The 23511-nt window shown below is 36.0% G+C and overlaps 1 protein-coding gene across 1 annotated transcript; it reads right to left on the bottom strand.

Annotated features, from left to right (window-relative positions):
- Positions 1 to 6560: 6560 nt before the first annotated feature.
- Positions 6561 to 11719, bottom strand: SLITRK6 (SLIT and NTRK like family member 6). Its single transcript, XM_075139678.1, has one exon. It carries the CDS (start codon positions 9183 to 9185, stop codon positions 6663 to 6665), a length of 2523 nt encoding a protein of 840 aa, XP_074995779.1. The 5' UTR covers positions 9186 to 11719; the 3' UTR covers positions 6561 to 6662.
- Between the last annotated feature and the right edge of the window lie 11792 nt (positions 11720 to 23511).

The raw sequence follows: 23511 nt of genomic DNA, 5'->3' as shown, positions 1-23511 counted from the left end.
GCAGTTAAAATATCCATATCTTAGTCTTCATTTCATGATATCTCATGGAATTATTTACCTTTTGTGAACAGTGGCATCTAAATGCTACATTTCTGATTTATTAATGTTTTACATTCATCCTTAAATCATGTGATACAATGCTGTGGAACATTGAACACCTCAGGCCAGATGAAAAGAGCAATCTAAATCTTTAACAGTTGCTCAAAAACTCTTCCTCTATAACACATGACCTTAGAGGTTTTTCACTTTCCTCCAAGTACCCAAAGATCCAGGGTGTCTGGATGCCCATAAACTAGCCCAGAATTGGCAGCCTGGAATCTTGCATCTTATCAAGTTTCATAAAGATTTGAGAGGATCTTTGGGATCTGATCTAGCAAATATATTCAAAGGATATTTGATACACAGGATCTTTTAAAAAAGTGCAGTTGCAACAGGCTTCCATTTATAAAAGAACATGATTGCATAGACTACGAGTTAGGCCAATCCCTTCTGTTAAGAATGTCATGCATTTAATAGTTTTAAGTCTGAACTTCTTAGATAATTAGAACTCATATGAATTGTGTGAACATACTGCACCACAGGGATGGGAATCCATAATATTGTACTCCCCAAAAAGTGCATATAACAAAAACACAAAAGAATTCATCTTCTTTGTTTGGTTTCCTTGCCCAGGAAATGTGCATTTTTTTTGCACAGCGCACTACACAGTTTCAGCAGGGAAAGATGGGGAGAATATCAGATTATATTTGACAGGGTTTTTTTTTTTTAATATGTCTCAGTATGGAACCATTTAATATATATTTAACCCAAATATGTGTCACTATGGAAGTGTTATGTTGGCTTTGAATTTTAAAAAATGTAAAAATGTTGAGATGTCTCTTAATTTAAAACTAAAAATAATACTATCTTTTATGAGCTAACAAAACAAATTTTATAGTTTATTTTAAAGTGCAAGTTTATGCTAACATTCCATAGGATTTCTGCATATATAAAAAGTTTCAGGCTTCTTTCAGTTTGAACAATTAATTATCTAATCTTCTGTAGTTTATTTGGTAATTAATTACAACTGGAAGAATTTAAAAAATTCTTAACTTGTAAAACATTTTATCTCAAAATGAAATAATCTGGATTAATTGATCTACAAAAGCAAACAGCTGAAGTTACAATAAATAACATTTCTCCTTGAAATATGAAACCAAGTTGTTTCTTCTTTTCTGTATTCCATCATTCCATTGCATGAACTAAAAGTAATTAGTAGGAGTAGAAGTAGTCCTTCCAGTAGTAATAGGAGGAACACACTGTGAATATTTTGAAGTTAATGTCTTAAAACACAAAACTTTGGTAAATGTTTTATGAAATGTGTTGTGCACATGTACTTGCACTCCATCTTGGTGAAGCTGAATAAAAGATAAAAAAAAGTTTTTCATTGCATCTTGCTTTCATAGAGTTGAACAGCATCTGGTGTTTTACTTTCTTCCTGGAGGTTAGCTGCTTTCCATTAGACTGTGGCTCTTAAGAATTTGTTCTGTTGTGTCAAAAAGCCAAAGCTGACTGTTAGGAGATGTGCAGGAAAGAAAACGCCATGCTACTTCTTTTCAGTATGGCGATTAACCTCCCCATATTGGTTCCAACTACAATTCACTTCTGTTTCAAGGAACAAAAAGATTTGATACCAACTCCTCGAACAAGATCAAGAATATCATAAACTTCAGAAAATCAAAAAGGGACAGCTCTTTTGACTTACAATACAAGATCAGTAATAGATCCATCTTCCCTGTCTCAAATCCAACAGGGTGTACTAAACATCAAGTCTCAGAGGAACTGACCACTGAAGGCAATGCACACACTGCAAAACCTCTCCAAAGAGTAGGTTTCAATTGCAACTGTAGATTGTACTGCCAGAGGGCTCTCTATGGCTGAGCAGGAAATTCATTAATGGAAATGAAGGTATTCTGTGTTGGGGAGCACAAGAGAAGAGAAATGTGCCAGTTTTAAAAAAGTTTCTTAGCTGATCTTTTGATTTAAGACAAGTGCTTGATTGCTTTTTTCCCTTATGATGATTTCAGTGCATCTACATGAAACTTGCAGATTATGTTGGTGTGGCTGATAAACTATATTGTTGTAGTATATAGTATAATGGCATCCTCAGAATGATAATCCAGAATCCCTTCTGATGATGACTTTGAGATTCAGTCTCCATTTTTACCTTGCCACTATTACTTTATCCTGTGAAATTGTTTTATTTGTGGTAAATACCTTTTTTGTTAGTACACCAGAAATGGATCTTTATAAGATGGTTTGCCATCCCAGTTAAACTTATCTTTTCAGTTTAGCATACTGTTCAATTAGTAATCTTTATGTAGGTAAGTAAATGGCACATTGTAAACATCCTTCATTTGGGGTCATATTGGGGACTTCTTTGTCATGCAAAGAGGGGCCAAAACATGATCCTTGGATTCCAATCAGAGAAACAATGTCTGCAGGTAAAAATGTTTTGGATTCGAATCTGGTAGCTTTGAGACATCACTGACAAAAAGTGTGAACTCATTTTCAGTCTGGAATTTGGTTACACAAAGGTTGATCTGTCATTCTAATGGACAACAATGTGTGAAAATATTGGTCCATTTCTGAATAGGCAAATACCCTGATTTATGTGTAAATTTACAGGTTTTGCCAGAAGGGTTTTTTGGGGCAGGGGTTGTTTTTTTTTTTCTGTTCAGAAGCTAAGAGAGGCATCACTGTAAGTAATATATTCAAGTATCAGTACTAAAAGTCTGCGTGAAAAATACCTGTAGCAGGAAGAAAAAGAAAGAGAAATACATTTGACTTTTATGAAGTTGAAAAAATAAAAAAATTTTTTAAAAAAAGTGCAATAAATCGCTTTAATATCTGTTTATTTAGAGAACAGGTCTATAGTGTTATTTAATATATTTTCTTCATTCAAATGTGAGGGGAAAAATGGTAGTGGTGGTTACCTTGAGGCACCCTGACAACAATAACATAGCTGCCACGTACACCAGTGTGCTTGACGAAACACTGTTCTCGCACTCAATTAAACTATCGTGCTGACAGGAGAAAAATGGATCCACTTTGTTGCAGACTGTCAAACATGTTTTGCCTTCGAACCTCCATTATTCTAGCTAAGTGAAATGTATCAAACCACTTAACTGTGCCTGTCACTGGAAAAAAATAAATAAATATGAGAATATGGAATTAACAAAAAAAATTTTGAATACTCCTCCCAACTTTCCACAAACACCAATAACATTAAGGACACATTTCTAATTGTTATAATGAAAATGTTCCAAGGAACTTTTTAGAAACCGATATTGCATCCTTCTTTCTTTGTACGTGATACCTTCCTTATGTCATGATTTTATTTGTATCAGCAGATATTTATATTCTTCAGCTGAAGAATAATCATATAAGGCCAAATTCTTACCCCTTTTTGGCAGTATAAAGTTTCCTTATAGCTGGAAAATCACTGTCTGAGAACATTTTTAAGAGGTAAAGTTATAGGCAGACCCCCCTTTCCTCATCATACAATCTTTCCTTACGTGGTAGTCCAGTAGGGACAGATGATAGGAAAGTGGATGACATGCCACATTCCAGTGATTCCTGGATACTGCAAAACCACTTGCAGTTACAGACTGCCACAGAGTACAGTTGCCTTTATATAGGGAATGATGTGAATCTACCTGCTGAGGGAAAGCTAAAAGCTAAAGCTCTCTTTAATTCTGCTGAGTGATGTTCTGATACAGCTGTATAACTGAGTTGCTCTGACATGAATTTAGTTCACTCTTCTTTCTGATGTTTTGAGACTGCAGTGAAGAAGAATGTTTTGCCACACAGTTATCCTCAACATTCTGCCTGTAACTGTTACAAGTAACTGTTAGCAGCTAAGCAAAGTGACATCTGTGCATGTGGTAATTGTCTTTAGTCTGAAGCTATTTCTCTTAAATCTAAGCCTGAGGGCCTGAATCATCATTTCCCTGGATCTTGCCAATTGCAGGGTGTTATTTTTACACTCATTTTTTACTAATGGAAATAACTACTGAAATGAAAGACACTGAAATACTAAACTGTGTTATCAAGTACCATGTACATTTTTATTCTGTGTTTTTTTTCTCTACACTAATTTGAGATCTTTGAGAATTCGAAAAAGAACAATATTAGCAGGTCTGATTCAATATTCAAAGGTTTCTAGTGTCATTTCCATTGACTGAATTTAATTTTTCATTGGATCTTTATTATTTCAAATAATAAAGTTACTTAGATTTTTTTTCTGTGTGAAACTAAATTGTTTAAATGTAGACATCTAGTGTCGTTTTGATGCTCTAAGCCATCCCACCTGGGATCCAGTTGCTTCTCCAGATCAGGGCATGGGTTCCCATAGGTTCTATGGCATGTCCATGAAGCCCATTCACATGTCCTGAATCTGCAAGGACAGCTAAAATAACACTAGATACCTAAGTTAATGTAAAGTTAATGTAGCTGCATTTTCCCTTTTGTCTCACCCTTACCTGCACAAGTAATACTTAACATATTGTCTTTATTTGTCTGGAATAAAGATAGCAATGAAAAAAATACGTTGTCACCAGATTGACTCTTCCTAATCCTCCTAGATATACAGGTTTTCTGAACTAAATTATTCTCAGTCATAAAAAGAGGAAATAATATTTATTCTCTAATAACTGACATTTTGATTTTTGGAAGCCAACAAGTTTGACTTCCATAGCAAATTGATGACACCTCAAAAATATTAATAAGAAAGTTGATTTGGTAACAGAAACAACATGTGGTCAGATCCTCATATTACAGAAATTAGTATAGCACCATCAAAGTCATTATCTCTATGCAAATTTGAAAGAACTGAGAATCTGACTTTTATATGTAGTATAGGAAAATTTTCTGTCAGAAACTTATGTACAAAGAATATGAAGAACTCACATTTGTATATACAAATAGGTAAGACATCAACAATAAGCTGAACTAAAGAATATATCTTTTTACTTTGAGTTTATCAAGACTTCAATGCTAAGTTTAGCATACATATGTAGACATGTAGTAATTAAGCTGATCTTTCGCTCTACAAATAGAAATTAGAAAAAAAAGTTCATGCATAGTCAGTTTAAAAAAGATGTGTTTAGAGGAAGATAAATGCAGGTCAGAATTTGTGTTTTGGCACCATGTCAGTCATGCACAGAAATTGAATGGCCTTACAGCACTCTGGATGCTTCTGCCCACATGACAAGAGTGAGAAGGATTCTGTTTAATTCCCAAACAGTTTTAAACTTGTGCATGCAAAAGTTGCTGCCTTCTTTAAAAAGTGAACTTTAAGAAGAAGACATTTAAAAAACTTTATTTCTTTTTCATTGATAGAGAGAAGTTCCTTGATTTGCTTGAAAGGCAGCCAGGAATAAGCTTTTTCTTTTCTTGTGAATTGAAAAAAAATACAAAATTATACAGAATAAATAGTAAATATAAATCTAGCTAGAATTCATTGTAAAAATAAACCTGCAGTGTTCTACTTTTTTTTTACTTATTTTTCCCACAACACTTTGTTTTCTTCTAATTTCAGAAAATAGAACATATTTTTGTACAAACAGCTAAATACTATTTTTCTTCCTCGTGTGTGTGTATTGTTGCAGTTATTCTGTCTGGGAGTTGCTTTTGGATAGGGTGGGAAAGGACCTGTATTTGCACTTGGAAGTTCCTAACCACAGCAAACTCATTTTCTCCAAGAATATTTAAAGCCAGCACAGAAGTTATTTTTATATATAGATATATATAAAAAATCAAACTTATTAATCACAGTAACATATTTACAGCTGATTCTCAGTAGCTTTTCAAATTGCCCAGGATTATGAGTTGAAACACCAGTGATGCACAATATTTTATAGCAGCAGCTCAAGAAAAGATTGTCCAAACTTAGGTAAAGCTATCAGATAGGGAAAGTAGCAAAAGGCTTGCTTTTTTCTTCTTTGAAGATGTTGGGTAAACATAGTTACATATTTTTCCTTCCACATACTGATACAGAATGCACATGATGAAGTTCCGCATAAAAAAACTAAATATTTGCAAGCTCTGGGTGCATACACAAAAATCTTTTCTTTTTGTGTTGTTTTTTTTTTTTTTTTTTAACTGACATTTAGTATGACAACATTTCAAGTCCTTTCATATTTATTATAAGGGTATATTAGATGTAGTTGTAGACAATGGTTTGTATGCAGTGCACGTACTAACCTAACCAATACACTCTAACCTTATAACTACAAACACAGGTGTTTTTTTTAAAAAGGAATCTAATTAAATTGAGAGGAAAAAAAAAAGAGTAAAGGTAACAAATATTTTTCCATAGGTTGGGTATAGAATGGAGAGTGCTGTACACACCTTTTTAAAATATTGAGGAATATTGCAATAAGCAATCTTCCTCCCACAGTTCAATCACACAAAGTTCATGTTTAACTTGGGGTGAGACATGTTGCCTGCACACAACCCCATGGCTTCCCACAGTGATCCCTGAGGTTTTTTTTTTCTAGGATTACTGCTGTGCTTAAGTTCTGACTGTTGACATGTTATTATAAGGCACTTTTATTTACAATGGTTCCAACTTAAAATAAAAGTACACAAATTCAAGTCCAGCCCAACGTATTATGACTTCATGTTTGCTGCTCCAGGACTTCCAGGTAGTCAGGCTCAGCATGTAAATTAGCTTTGAGTTCAAAATACTCATTTTTAGTTTGTTCTAGAAAAACCTTTCTTGGCCTGGAGTACATGAGTGTCTCCATTAGCTTCAGCTCCTCATGTGTTCCAGGATAATGAACTTCCATATCAGGCTGGAGCTGGACAATATTTTTTCTTAGGTACTCTGTGATCCCTAGTTGCTGCAGTTCTCTCTCTTTTTCAAGAATGTTTCTATACAAGCAGCTGGCATCCTGAAAAGACAGAAATTCAGCAGTTTGGTCTGTAGCCTTATATTTGACATTTGAACCTGTGAGAGGTGAACTGTTCTCTCTTTCCAGGAGACTTCGTCGGAGATGTTTGGAATCATTGGCTTCCTTCTCACTTCCCTCCTCCTGTTGCTCATTATGCTTGGGGCTGAAGGATGGGCTGCGGTAGACCTGAACCATGGGAGTAACCATATGTTGCTCATAGAGAGTTGCAGCTGGGCGCTCTGTTGTGTGGTGTGTTGTCTTATGCCCATACATGCTGTACTGAAGGTGAACTGGGCTACTATCCCTCATTTGTTCATTCGCTTGTTTCTTTTTGCATCTGCGTCGCCGATGCAGAACAAGAACAACTATTCCTGCTGCACAAAATACAATAGTTATAAACACAATGAGAAGTCCTAATATTAGAACAGAAAGTGGGACAGCATCTGTAAGGGACCACAGGATGGTGTCTGCAGTGTTGGTAGTAGTAGAAGAAGTTGTCACAACCACAAAACTGGCATGAGTTGGTAGGGCAGGGCTGTTTATTAAACCTGGACACAAGACTTCACTGTTCAGGGATATCAGTTCTTTTTTTGCTAGGTGTCCTGGAGATTTACAAAAAATATCACCCATCATTGTATTCTTACTCAGTTTTTGTATCCATTTTTGCAGCCCAACTGAATCACAGGTACAGTCCCAGGGGTTATCTTCAAGTTCAATTTGTACCAGCATATCCAGTTCATCCAAGACATTGCTCACAGGCAAATGAGCAAATTGGTTTGTTTTCAGATTTAATCTGGTGAGTGGGACACCTGAAAAGATATGGGGTGGCAAGGTTTGCAGAAGGTTGTTATTTAAATAGAGGACCTTAAGTTTTGGCATTGTATTAAATGTCCCTGGCAAAACTTCTTTGATGGCATTATATTCAAGGTACAAGTATTCAAGGTGTTGAAGGCCAAGGAAGAGATTCTGACTCAGCTTTGTAAGATGATTTCCATTAAGATATAATTTCTGCAGCCTAGTCAGATTCATAAAGGATCCTTCCTCAAGGATTTCTATGCGATTGTTCCCCAGGTGAAGCATTTCCAGGCTGGTATAGTCCACAAAATCTGATTTCAGTAATGTCTGAATAATGTTTCCAGCTAGAATAAGTTTTTTAGGATTTGGAGGAGGGGGTCCTAAATCAGACAAACTTTCAATATTTCGCTCCTGGCAGTGCATGAGAACTCCTGAGAGCATATGGCTGGTGCAGTGACAGGGGACGGGACAATAGATTCCTGGAAACTGAGTAGTAGCCTTTGAAGTATGAAGCACTAAACTTGGTTCTTTAGTAGGAGCTTTCAGGATAGGAATCACCTTAGTTGATAGGTGACTATCACTGATAGAGGTGGTTACAACCAAGGGCAGTGACCCTGAAGGATCTTCAAGTTCATTGACAGGATGAGTGGGACAAAGTGATTCTTTTTTCAACCGGCTTAAGATGCTGCCTTTGATAACTGGAGGACTATTGCATACAACGTCACCTATTATTGACTGAGGAGGCATGTTTTCCAGCCATATCTTCAGCTGCAGCAAATCACAGTTACAGGCCCATTTATTGTCTTCCAACTGGAGGTCTAGTATTCTACCAATGTGTTCCAAAAAGCCAACATAGGGCAGTGTCTGTAACTGGTTTCCGCGAAGATCTAAATGGGTCAATGGCACAAAACGAAATATGTTTGGAGGAAGATACTCAATGGCATTATCATTCAAAATAAGCACTTTAAGCCTGTTGAGCTTGCTAAAGGCACTTGCTTCAATCACTGTGATGAAATTGTTGTCTGCTTGAAGAAACTCCAAGTTTTCCAATCCATGAAACGTATCTTCTTTCAGTGTCTCTAAAGAATTGTGATTGATATGCAGTTGCTTAAGAAGGCTGAGACCATTGAAAGCCCCAGGCTCAATATCTGCAATATTATTAAAACCAAGATGTAGAGAGATAGCATTAACAAGGCCAGCAAAATCATTCACGTGTAACATAGTCAGGCCATTGTTTAACAGATTAAGATGGAAAGGCCGTGATGGTGGGATATTTATTTCTGATACCATCTTGATGCCTTTTTCTTCGCAGTTTATAATCATGGTATCATCCTTTTCTTCACAGGAACACAAACTCTGACAAGATCCTCTGACTGAAGAAAAAGAAGTTTGTGACTGGAAAGGATCAGATGCAATCACAACTGAATATAGAACAAAAATCCAGAGCTTCATCTTGCCCAACAGATTCTATAAAAAAGAAAAAAGAAAAAAAAGGAAAAAGGATTTCACAGGGTTGATTTTTTTTTTTCCTGGGGCAGGGGGGAGCAATAACCATTCCTAGTACTTCTCATTGAGCTACCTCACCTTTCAAATAATATTATATAGTGCAAAATGTTTGAATGATTTCCTAAGCAGAGAAAAATATATTTAGTTTAATGTACTGAATCAATAAACACAGTTACAAGGGGAGTTCTTCAGTACTTTCACACTGATACACCAAAGTAGGTGATAATTAGGAGTGTGTTCTCTTTATTTATATACCATATAAAATGTTTTGCCAGTGGACAGCAGTAATAAGTTACTGCCCTGAGCAACATATATCAAGACCAATATAATATTTTGGATCGTTGCTTTGTGTCACCATATAGCACTGCAAATTTTATGAGTACCTTGCTAAGCTCAACTTAATGTTGTCCAGGTGCTGAAAAGAAGAAATAAGATTTGGTTTGGTTCAACAATGTGTTGTGAGCAAAAGCCCATTCAGTCAGGATACAGGGAATCTAGGGAATCTCTCCTTTGGTTCTGCATTATGTATGTAAATCAAAAGGTATTTCCTCTGTGATCCTTGTACCCCCAAACTGAAAAGGAAGTATACAAAATAATTCTTTTTCTTTACTTAAATGTTAATGCATTTGTTATAGTTTGTGGATACTTAGTTAAAGCGGGAACACAGCACATAGTAGTGTAATATGTTTGTATACAATATACACATAAAATAACTGTGTACACAATTAAAATTAAAAAGAAGAGAGAACTGACAATGCAGTACATGTCAGAAGAAACAAGTAGGCAAAGGGCAAACATTTTTTTGAGATTAATTATTAGAGTCCAATTATTATAATCATTAATTACTGCAAAAATTCTGAAATGTGCATGGAACTAACTGTGCTTTACAAGTTAAAAATGATCACCAGTATCATCCATATGTTATGTAACTTAAATTATCATCTGTCAAGCTGATTTTGAACCTTGCAGTACTGGATAAATGCATCATTACAGTACAACTATGGAGTCACAAGCAAAATTTACATGTTGAAATCAAGCATTTGTTATCATGGGTTTGAATTAATTTATGCTACACTCCATGTGAAGATTCTCTGTTTCTTTCTGTCAAGGCTGTTTAATTAGCAAGAACAATGGTAATTCTTGATATATGAGATGGAGTGAAATCACTATTTATAATCTTTAATTATATTTCCACATTTCCTAAAAGAAAAAAAAAAATCCTACAATGGAATGGATGATTTAAAACATAAGAACTTTTTTGGGGTGCGTTATTTATTCTAGGACTGAACTAAACAGTTTTCTTAAGTAATCCATCTAATAAAGGTCACTTGATCTATCAAAGTAAGCTATTGAAACATGGAGTACAGAATATCACTACACAATTAACCAGCTGAAGGGTTAATTTCTGAAACATTAGAACCTTTTACAAGAATCTATTCAATTACACACATGAATATTCTTATAGTGTGGCTATATGATTCGGCATCTCATCAATACATATTTTAATTATCATGTACCTTTGTCACTAGCAACATCATTTCTCAAGGCTTCCCTTAAAATGGATTGTGAAGATTTATACATGCAGGCACTTAAGTGCTATAGTATGAGTATTACACACACACACACACACACACAAAAGCGACAACAGCAAATATGTGCACAGTGAATTATGTTTTTCTCCATTAGTAGTTCCTGATAAGTGGGAGTAGGTGTATGAGTTTAGAAGTGGTAAGTGCAATTCACAGTGTGAGAAAAAGTGTCCTTAAAAATATGACTTTTTATCTTTGTTTCAGTAGAATGAATAATTTTTTGTCTCATGTAACACTCCTTGAACTCCAGCTGCCTACGTTTAATATATATGTTTTTAAGTTTGTTTTCCCAAGAAGTATTGGATAAGACATAAGATGTCAAGATGTTATTTTGAAGTATGCAGAATAATTCTAGGATCATATTATGCTACGGATTTATTTTTGCTTTATATGCATCAATATCCTTTCCAGTGACCCAAGGTAAAAAAATCCAAGCTTTTGACACAGATGCCAGCTTCAAACCTACTGCATGACTAATTAGACTTTATTTCTGTACACTTTTCCTCTGTAGGAATTCCAGCTTCAATCTGCATCAAATTCAAACTGCACTTATAAAGTCCCTGAGCAAAATTAAATGAAAAAAAAAAAATCTGAAAAGCATGTTGCATTCTAGTGCATATTGAGAAATTAGGTTATAAAAATGAAAGCCCTCCCTCTCAGAGATGAAAGTAACAACATTTGTAACCAATTGGAAAACATTCCCATTTTAATCATCATCATACTTCTGTGGGCAGCACTGCCAGAACTCTCACACACACATATACACACAACAAAAATTAATAGGAGAGTTGTGTTCTTTTTTCCCTTTTCCAATTTTTTTTTTTTGTTCTGAACACTCAGGTACATGTAATGAAGCTCTCAGTGGGCTACTATTGTAAAATAAATACTGCTTTCAAGTAACAGATGATCAACATTTAACTGGAAGAATTCACAATACAATAAAATTTAATTTAAAAGACTTGACAAAGCTGACTTTTTTCTGTTTCATGTGGCGAGGTTTTCCAGCAAATTCTGCATGGTAACTTAAGTTTGTTCATTTTATTTGCTCTCATGTAAGTCACTACTAACTGCATACTGTAACTAAGATTTTTGCTGTAGGAATTCTAAAAGACTAAAAAATGTCACAGTCCTTTCTACGAGGCAAAGTTGAATACTTTCAGAAGTAGTCACCTTACAGCAAAGGCATCACATGCTTGACGAGTAATAATCAATGTGGTTTTAAAATATTGAAATAGCTTGTTTCATTTTACTTGGGGTTTTGTTTGTTGGTTGTTTTAATTCAGCTATTTTAAAAATGCATATTGAAGAACTTCAAAGCCTCAAGCTAAGAATTGATAATTTCTAAAAACCTTCCAGATTGTTTATTAAATTCTGAAGGGAATCACAGTCAGATGATGCATTTAAGACCATTGCACTTCAGGAAATAAAAAAACAAACACCCATTCCTCCCCCTTCAAGGGATCTGAAATCAGTGTTTCCTTAGTACACACATTCTACACAGTTGACAGTTTGAATAAATACACCTGGCAGGATGTTTGAAATACAGAATAAACTGCCATTATTTAACATAAAAGTTATAAAAAGTCACGCAAAAAAGTAAATTCAACTGGTACTGAGAAATTAATTTCTTATATGCTAAGCTAATTAACCAACTGGAATCTTTCTTACCTGTACAGCAGTAACACTCCCTGAAATGCTCAGTAATACACAGTTGGAGCAGCTGTTTCAATGCGATGTAATTTTTCCTTATGAAAAATGCACACTTTCTTCTGAGTTTCACTTTGCTGCAAGCTCTGGTAATACTACAGCTCCATAAAGTTAAAATCCTTGTTCAGAAGACAAAGTACAAAGCGTTCAATTGAAAAAATGTTCCAAGCAGCATGCACATTAGACCATCCTGTAAGCAGTTGTCCTTTTTCCTCAATTAAAATTCACAGCATACTTCACAGCTATGCTGACTTTTCTGCATATAGTTAACTGTTTGCAAGCATTTGGATGCAGTAAACAAACAAGATGCTCAGCAGAGCTTGACTTGATCACTTGGTTTGTCAGATTTTTAGATCCAAGCTGCTTCTGTGTTCTCTCTGTTCTTTCTAGTCTTTCTTGTTAGCTCAGTTTGTTATTAGTCAGATTGCCAGGGGCTGGGAGGTAGGCGTAAATAAAGAGACTTCTTGGCTTTTGACTCAGCCTTTAAGCCCTTCCCCACCAGAGAGCTTTAATCTGCCAATGTCGTTTAATACAAGATACAGCTCCACCTTGAGACAGATCAGCTCCTCCTCCTCCTGCAATTTCTCTCACCTCCTTTTTCCCTTATTTAAGTGAACCTCGGAAAGTAAAATTCAGCCAAATGTCTTCTAGATTGCTTAAGGTCTGTTAATGGCTCATTTTGCAAAACAGTAAACATCCACTGCAGCTCTTGCAGTTTGTTCTCTTGGGCAGATCTTGCATTTAGTTTATATCTGCAAATGCTTGGTTTAGAAACTGAAAGCATTCCAGCCCAAATACACTCCACAAAACACACCACAAGGGAAACCTTGTCCTCTGGAAAATATGTCTATCACAATGAAGTGCAGGATTATTCAAAATATAAATGAGACAGTACAGCTCTCAATCCAGTACACTCAATGTGACTGGGGTAGGGATGAATATATACAGTTATACCTACTTTATTCCTTAAAAAAATAAATTGAGGAATTTTAGTGCTTATGCTTGCACAAAGATTGCCATCAGTCCCTTTTAAAACTGCCCATCTTGTTCTGTAGGAAGAAAACTGGGTTCATTGTAATTGTCTGTTTTGCAGATGTTAGCATAGTGTGTTGGTATCTATCCATGTGAGATTGTATTGTATTTGCATGAAACATTGCTTTGATAAAAAACAGCCTGGTTTGGGGTGGGGGTATTCTTAAAGGCATGTATCATGCTTAAGGTATCATTTTCTTTGTGCTCATAAACAAGTAATTAGCAGATACAGTAGAGCTACAGGACAGGAAAATGTTTATTCCATGCAAGGAAGATTTTCCTCATTCCTCCTGCACTGCATGGGATGGTTTTATATGCTGCAAATGCCATTTCCTTGTTCATCAAAACCTTTTGGTGAGCAACAATAGATCTGATGCTTCGGCGTATTTACCCTGTAGAGCATACAATTTCTGTTTTGTTCTTATTGTGTCTTGGATTACTTTAGAGATTGTTTACTACAGTCTCAATACCAGTCAGATTCCAGTAACTTCTTTTGTGCTGATAGCTCTCCAGGTGGCTTCATTGGCCTTTGAAAGGGTATTGTGACATACTGTTCCATGTGATGAAGGCTATCAAGATCTTTTAATGTATATATACACACATATATACATATATTTATATATATAGGCATATGTATATATGTCCTGGCTTATTAAGATGAGTTTTTAATACTTAATTTTCTACAGATAAAATATATAATTTAGCAAAATAATAAAAAAAAGATAAAATATTCCTAAGAATCAGCAACAATTTGATTTCCATTCATTTCAACACATCCCTTATTTGATTGCATTTTGCTACTTTTAACAATGAACTTTACCACTCTATCTTGACTTGCAGACATTTTACTGTTAAAGCTCAGAGATTCTCAGCTATCTGTGTCTGGCCAAATAACATTTTACAGGTGCTCATACTTCACTTGAGGTTGATTGTTTGATATGGGTAATATCTGTATATATACATATTCATATCAGAAATGAAACCAACATTGTTCTTTGCTTTTCAGTTAACATCTACAAGAGTAAAACCTGATTACAAAAATATTTCCAGAAATCAACTACTAAAAAACACTGTCTCCCACAGCATTCTCCTAGAGAAGCTGGTGGCTCACGGCTCAGACAGGTGCACTCTTCGCTGGGTAAAAAACTGACTGGACGGCCAAGCCCAGAGAGTTGTGGTGAATGGAGTTAAACCCAGTTGGCAGCTGGTCATGAGCGGTGTTCCCCAGGGCTCAGTTTTGGGGCTGGTCTTGTTTAATAATTTTATCAATGATCTGGATGAGGGGATTGAGTGCTCCCTCAGTAAGTTTGCAGATGACACCAAGTTGGGCGGGAGTGTTGATCTGCTGGAGGGTAGGAAGGCTCTGCAGAGGGACCTGGACAGGCTACATCGATGGGCTCTGGCAAATTGTATGAGATTCAACAAGGCCAAGTGCCGGGTCCTGCACTTGGGCCACAACAACCCCATGCAATGCCACAGGCTTGGGGAAGAGTGGCTGGAAAGCTGCCCAGAGGAAAAGGACCTGGGGGTGTTGGTTGACAGCCAGCTGAACATGAGCCGGCAGTGTGCCCAGGGGACCAAGAAGGCCAACAGCATCCTGGCCTGTATCAGAAATAGTGTGGCCAGCAGGAGTAGGGAAGTGATCGTGCCCCTGTACTCGGCACTGGTGAGGCCACACCTCAAATACTGTGTTCAGTTTTGGGCCCCTCACTACAAGAAGGACATAGAGGTGCTGGAGCGTGTCCAGAGAAGGGCAACAAAGCTGGTGAAGGGTCTGGAGCACAAGTCTTATGAGGAGCAGCTGAGGGAACTGGGAGTGTTTAGTCTGGAGAAAAGGAGGCTGAGGGGAGACCTCATTGCGCTCTACAACTCCCTGAAAGGAGGTTGTGGTGAGGTGGGTGTTGGTCTCTTCTCCCAAGTAACTAGCAATAGGACGAGAGGAAATGGCCTCAAGTTGCACCAGGGGAGGTTTAGATTGGACATTAGGAGAAATTTCTTCACTGTAAGAGTGGTCAAACCTTGGAACAGGCTGCCCAGGGAAGTAGTTGAGTCACCATCCCTGGAAGTATTTAAAAGACGTGTAGATGAGGCGCTTAGGGACATGATTCAGTGGGCATGGTGGTGTTGGGTTGACAGTTGGACTCAATGATCTTAGAGGTCTTTTCCAATCTTAATGATTCTATATTTCTATGATTCTATGAAAAATAGGAGAGCATTTCTTAACCATGTACAATTAAAGAACACCGAGTATGGTTATCAATAATGTTTGTCATTCCACAAACTGTATATTTTCCAGGTTTATAAAAATATGGCTAATGATTGTTTTTCTAACATAATTTTATGAATCATTTTATGAATCAGGTTATTATAAAGAATGTGATTCTGCAAGTTCATCTGCATAGACAGTGTTGAACTGACATGGAGTTTTTATCTTGCACTTTAAACATTCACCTTTATCAATTGCTCTGTCAATTTTAAAATTTGTGACGCTATATAAATAAAATCTAAAATTGTCAGGCTGACTTACCTCCAAAAAGGCCTTAAGCTTTTATATCACTCCACTCTACCTCTTCACAAAGTACAACATCTCCATAGATCAGGAATTAGACCATACACCTCTAACTATACATATATTGTTCAGAATTCTCCCCCAGCTAGTGAGTTTTCTTTCTTATTATACACACGTAGTGATAGAAGTTTTAATGCTATTAAGTATGTAGGCCTTGTATAAAATCCTTAAAAGAGGATGTTCTAATATTGTGTACCGTGTTTTATTAAATCCTGTGATATATGGCAAGCTGTGCAGGTTTCTTTAACTGTATACATTACAGAGGAAACACCTGAGCCTGAATGACATAATTTGTAAATTTTAGTATAACCAGAAAAAGCCCAGGAAGGCTCTTCTGGAATCCTTTGTTTTCTTCTTAGCAATACATTCCTTCCATTCAGGAAAATTTTGAAGACTACAGGGACGCTCATAAGAAGCAGTGGAAATCTTTCTCACACCCTTTCAGTCAGAACTTACTACTACCACTTCTAGATTACTTTAAAGAATGTTTTCCATATAAAAGATATTAAATTCAAATGTGGAAATTAGGTTTACAATTTACAGATTAGTCTTCAAACTGTGAGTTTTTATGGTACCCTACTGTAAATTCAGTGTTTAAAAATAACAGGAGGAATAAGGATCTGCATTTGCTCTTTCAGTGGAAGGTAAAGTTCCCCTCCCTCCTCATTCACAACTCATTGCCACTTCCCAGTATGCACATAAGGAACCATTGATCCCACACAAGATGTATGAGCCAAATAATGTATTGCCCAGCCTGCAATAAGCTGCTAGTCCACATCAGCAACTCTTCACCTATATTTCTTGCAACACTCACTCTTTGAACTCTGTATAAGTACTGGTCTGAGAGCTTAAGATACTATACTGAAAGGAAGTCTTCTGGAACAACTAAGTAGCATCTGAATATTCATACCTGAGAGAGCAGACTGAGGGTCTCGGTTGAAACTCATATACATAGTATACATGAAAATTCCAAATGGAGAAACAGTCACCAAGGATAAATCTTAACTAAGTAGGATCAGGGAACATAGCACATACACATACTCACACACAAAACAAACAAAAAAACCCCATAATACAGTGTAGCTACAATTATGGAAGCTACCAGTGCCTACTATAAAGCCAATGCAGAGCCTTTCTTTTCCATGACAAAGGAAATTAAGAAAGGTTTTCTTGAACTATAAGTTTCACAACAGTCAAGAAAACAGGAAAGAAATAATTAAGATTGTCATTAGGAAAGAGAGGGTTTTATTTTGTAGGTATCAATTTATTTAATTCAGCTACAGAACACTTATTTCCCTCACAGAACTATTGCACTTTTTTATGTATCGGGATAGGTCTTACTCAAAACCTTTTTCTGCTCTGAACACACTGTTTGTGTGGCTTTTTGCAGTCATGAACACATTGCAATGATGTAAACAAATGTCAGGATTCCCCTCTAAAACTGATATGCAAGCCTAGTGACTATTCTCTAAGTAAATATTTGCTTCATTTTTTATATGACCCTTATTGAGAGGCAATTCTCTGAAAAATCTGATGAAAAAGATCTTCAGTTTATAAGAAAACAATCACGTTAAAGGAACAACTTTCTATTATCCTAATGCAGCTTCTAAGTAACTAAATGAATTGAGACTCATGTATGCATACCTAATATACACGTATACATACATATATAACATTATATGCATTGATAATCATCATCATGCAAAAATCACATTCCCTGAAGTAAAGTATGTTGAAGAATGGTATATTGAAGCTAATGTTCTTTGCATTTCATTTTTCAAGATAAAAAGTCATATGGTCTTCTAAATATCTTGCTGGAGTGAACAATGCATTTTATCCTACTGTCCCTAACATCATGACTCCTTACAAAAAATGGCTTCTTAGTCATTTAATAAAATATGATGCGGTGGCTGTAAATAGTCTTTATTTTGGAAACAGATGAAACCAAGCTAATTTCTCTTGCATACTTCTTCTTTAGTAATCCTGCTTTATTGTATTATTCAGCTTATTGTAAATATGTAAACATTTCTTTAATTTGCACTATTTCCTTCTTCGGTATCTGTGTAACAGAATCTTCTCTATGGTTTGTTTACTCATTAACCAAGAACTCCCAGTTCTGCACAATACAGGAAGAGTTTAATATCAAAGTTAAAATCTCCTAACCTATTATGAGATAATTCATCTTGTTCATAAATTTTGGTGTTGGAGTGATAGATGTTCCTTGATCTCGATCACCCTCTTGGAACAGGTAGATTCTCCTCTCCTCTCCTCTCCCCTCCCCCTGAGCTTGGCAATATTTGAATGTCAATTCAAAAAAATGGCTAAAGGTGACTGGTATGCAGAGAACAAGTCACCTGAGTACTTGCAAACTTCAGTTATGATGAATCAGATGTATACTTTTTAAAATGTACTCTGCTTGCCAGTGACCCAAGAACTAAAAAAAAAATATTGAGTCATGGTTTGGCATTGTACAGCATGCTAGCAGCCTAAAAAACTCTCTATTAATCTACCTGTACTCCCTTTTCTTAGTAAGTTTTGCAACCCCAGAAGCATTATTGTCCATTGACCTTAAATTACTGTAGATTTAGAGTGAAGTGATCCTCCCCACTACCACATAGCCATCTGAAACTTTTTAAAGCCAAATGGGGTAAAGTGCCTTTTATCCATGTAGACGAGAAAATCCAGTGTGAAATCAACAGAATTTTCCTTGACTTCTTTGGGCTTTGACTTTTTTTCCGATTGCCCTGGACTTCCAGGCAATATCCTTTAAGGTATATTTGAATAAAATTTAAATTAAAAAAATCCTTGTAAGTTTATATATGCTAGTTATGTTCAACTTACCTTTCTTTCACAATATGATAGTCAGCCAATTAGTTACAAACTCCATCTCTAAGTAATCAGCCCCTGATAGTTACAGATATTCCAACTATCAGATTAGAATACAGTACAGTCAGATTTTCTGACTTTCATGTCTGACAGTAACTGAATGCCTAGCACTCATAAGACCCTTGAAAAAACCCTTCAATACCAATAGCCGGTGAAACCCAAAGGTACAAGAATTGTGTAAAGCTTTTGAAATAAGTAATGGAATAACTTTATCTTCTGCACCGCATTCTTTTAAAAGCAAAATTGCTTGGTCTTCTGTTCCAAAGATGGAGAGTAGAGAAATACACACATACACATGCTGTATGAGTTTGCAGTATACTTATGATATTCTTTTTCAAATTACAACCTAAGATGTTCGCAATTCTGGATAAACTGCTAACTTTAGATTCATCTGTCAGTAGTTTAAAAAGTTTACTGCTAGCACACAAAAGTGCAGATATGCTAATATGTTATAAACCCTTTAAAGGAAAAGGAAAGAAGGAAAAAAAAATCACTGGTTGTGCAATAATCAATAATCAAAACAAAAGATATGACAAAATTTACATATGTTTACTATCACTTTTTCAGTGTAAAAAACTGCTATTCTTAGTCTTTTTCAATAAGTCTGAATAGGCAAACATGAAGTATTGAAACTGCTGTGTAAAACAATTTACTTTCCTTTTGGCTATGAATAATGCATTGATATTTAACATTAGTATCCTGTTAAACACAAATAAGTTTCCACACGCTGACTATGCCTAAGCCTATTCATAATAATACACGCTTGTGCCTAACCTAACTGTGCATTACATGGTACTGCTGTTCCACAGAAATCCAGCTAACGTAGATTATATCAGGCAACTTGGAAAAACACCTGAAGAGTAAACTCTGCAGTAGTCAATCAAGTTTGGAATATCACCGGATTGCAAATAGCCATAACATTCAATTAGTTTCTCTTGAGATTACTATATACATACTCAGTAAAATTCACAGACCCAACACCAGTCTAATGTGCTAATGAATTAATATTTAACCTCTGCTTTGAAGATGATTTTGTCTTCTTTCGGGTAATGCATATCCTTTACAGAGGCACTGAACTGTGATCTGAACTCTAGATTCGAATATGTAATATAGGAACTGAAGCAAGTGAGCACACAGGTCAAAGAACACTCTTCAGATCTGTAAAGTCATAGGTAGTGAACAAAAGAGTAGTAGATCTTGACAGCTGCAAACATGCCCCTCAGCACTCTGACTTCCCAACACAGGATTGATGTGAGCTAATTTTCAGTATAAAAGTTCGTTAGTGAGGTCCAAGTTCATTGACCTGTTGTCCTCTTTTTAATGCATGGACAAATCAGGGATATTTTGTCTTGTCTACCTTAAGATGCCAGTCTTTGGAATGCATTACTCTGGAAGTCCCTGTAATTCATTGAGATGTCTAGAGCTTAGCTTAGACCTGGACAAGTAATATTTAGGCATCTGCAATGGTTGAGATAAATTCTATCCTAAATTGTTTTCTGAGGTTGACAGCTAACAGTGTATACTGGATCTGGCTGGGATGAAGTTGATTTTCTTCACAGCAGTCTGTATGGTGCTATGTTTCAGATTCGTCACTAAAACAGTGTTGATAACACACCAGTGTTTTGACTGCTGCTGAGCAGTACTTGTACAGTGTAAAGGCTTCCTATTCTTCGAACTCTGTCCCATCGTGGCTAGGCTAGGGGTGGGCAAGAAGTTGGGAAGGGAAGACAACAGAGCCAAACTGACCAAAGAGACACCCCATGCCATATAGTGTGATGCTCAGCAATAAAAACTGAGGGGAGGGCCATTTTTGGGAAAGTAGCTGTTGCTCAGAGACAGGATGGGCATTGGTCTACTAGTGTGAGGTGGTGAGTGATCACCTTTGCATCTTTTTTTTTTTCCTCTTTCCTTCATTTATTGAACTATCTGTGTCTTGACCCATGAGTTTTTTTGCTTTTGCTCTTTCTATTCTCTCCCCTATCCCACTGGGGGTGGAGTGAGCAAGCAGCTGTGTGATGCTTAACTACATACAGGGTTAACCCACAACACAGAAGTACAATAAAGCTTCCTGTCTCTAAATTCTTCTTTTGCACAATATCTGAGTAGTCAGGCTTTTCAGGAAGTGATAGAACTGGAAAAAAATTCTCCTTATTTTGGCTTTTCTCTACTTCCCAGAAGTCTATAGGTAAAGTCACCCTTCTCTGGTGCAATTGCTGCATGGTAGAATAAAGACTGGAAGAGAATTGGGCTCTAATGGGAAGCACACAAGCTATGAAATCTGAATATACCTGACTACAGATACAACTCAGGACAGGTGTGACCGTGTTCTGTTGTCCACTCTGAAATACTTTTATTTGGTTAAAAATACAGGAAAAGGAAAATAATATATCAAGTAGGCCAGCATTATTGTTAATCCCTGCATCTAAATCCTCAGACACTCTTATGAACAGCTACCTCCTTGAGTATATTTTGTAATCTTTGCGTTCTGCCACTTAGCTGTACTCCTTGTTTCTATTCACACTATTATCATAGAGCAAATAGAACCCATTAAAGAAATTAAATCTACCAGATTTAGAACCCACTTCAGCCTTTCTGTCAAAGTGGGAAGAACACACAAATCCACATATGCTAATGATTTCATTTTTGGCTTCTATTCTCAAATAGCCATTTATTTTTAGAAAGTAACTTTTAAAAATGTGAATGTTAGACACTATAGAAATAAACACATTAGGTAGAAGAAAAATGCAACAGATAGAGTAAAAAATATACAATTTCCTGAATTTAAAAAATATTATTTTAAAAGTTTCCAGGGACTTCTTTCTAATCAAGAAAGTGCATAGCTATATCTAAGCCCATTTTTTTTCAGAAGGAATGTCAGATTTCTGTTCAAAAAATGTATGCCTCTGGTGCATAAAAGGTGTTGAAAAGCATTGAAAGGTGTTTTTTAATCAGTGCAGTATGCTATATCAATAGCTTAGCTTGTAATTTTTATGGCACAATTTTAACTCTAACATCAGACTCATTAGGCTAAGTTCTGTTTTATTTCCAAAATAGGAACAGGCTTATATATCTTTCTTTAATATTATTTTTTATTTTTTATTTAGGCAGGTGTGGATTCCTGCTTTGTTTTTATGCAGTCAAATAGTGCAGACCAAATGAACCTTTGAGTTCACCTTTGAGGTGAGAGTAAGAATTTTCATTCATATATAACAGACTGCATCTTATCTTGAAATGTCCTTTGTGGTTCAGATCTCATGAATCTAGGTTTCTTACTTGGACTAGTAAGAACATTAGTAAAGCAAAATCAGACATTTTCCCTCTGTAAAAAGGAAGAAGATCCTCTTTAGAATGAAGAAAGAAAAATTCAATTTAGTGTTCTCAGGGGTGAGGGATGAGGACAGGAGTGGGAATATTTCCAGTAAAGAAAAAAGCAGAAGGTAGGTCAGGAAGAGTGAACTTTCTGTTCTTTCTGCTATTGAAGAAGATGAGAATAGGGTAAAGTAGGGACTTTATTGAGAGTCCATCTCACCAGCTGTGGTCACGTTGTTGCACACCCTTACCTTTCCTCAGTGACACTGACAGATACAATAGGCAGGAATATATACGTTATTTCTGCTTCCAAAAATCTATTGCCCTACACACTACCTGCTATGGACCTTGCCTATGTATAAAGTCTTTTATGAACGCTTAGCCTTTGCAATTAAATTAGCCTCATTTTCAAGTGGGATTTTATAGATAAAGCAGCTTTGTTTAGAACCCAGTGTGAGGGCAGCTTCTGAATTAATTTTCTGACTTTGTTTTTCCTAAATCTTTATCTGACTTAAAGATCTAATTACATCTGACCATCTACTGGCAACTGTGCAAAGCCATATGGATTTCACTGAGCCACAGACCATGAGCAGGTGTGAGATTCACTGTAGGACAGCTACTGAGTCAGTAGTAGGGACTGATATTCTGCATGACATCAGGGATGGATTTTTTCATCAAAATCACCTACAGCATTGTAGTCACCATCTCAGTCCAATTAATAACAAAGAATGTAGATGGTGAATTGATACAAAAGTACTGTGCAATGTGCAGTGTAACCTGACTGAATAAATACAAATTATTTCTCCCCCTTTGTTTTCAGATTGTATTTGGTTTTTTTTTGAAACAGTAAGATAAAGACACTCAGAAAGAACCATATTTTTCAGTTTAGAGTGCCTTTATTGCATATTATCCATCTTAATTAGAAAATTAAATATCTAGCTTTAGCACTGAAAATAATTTTCCTTTTTGAAGGCTTTTTTTGTGTAAATGATGACCATATGTTTGTCAAAACCGAACTTTTTTTTTCATTGATATTTTAAATCTTTCAGAAGTCTACCATGCACATAACTGACATGTGCATGCTACATGTAAAAAATGAGTGGCAGTAATCACTTAGATGCTTTTCAGTTTTCCACAGCACAAATTTCTTTTCCATAATTCAGGGAAGACCTTTAGAGCA

This window comes from Calonectris borealis, chromosome 1 (genome assembly GCF_964195595.1).
Source record: "Calonectris borealis chromosome 1, bCalBor7.hap1.2, whole genome shotgun sequence".
NCBI classification, from domain to species: Eukaryota; Metazoa; Chordata; class Aves; order Procellariiformes; family Procellariidae; genus Calonectris; species Calonectris borealis.
The sequence above is the reverse complement of the archived record's forward strand: the minus strand, read 5'-3'. Positions and strand labels throughout refer to the sequence as shown.

Bases quoted from the DNA above. Each gene is read 5' to 3' on its own strand.
- SLITRK6 (XM_075139678.1), bottom strand. From the start codon at position 9,185: ATGAAGCTCTGGATTTTTGTTCTATATTCAGTTGTGATTGCATCTGAT.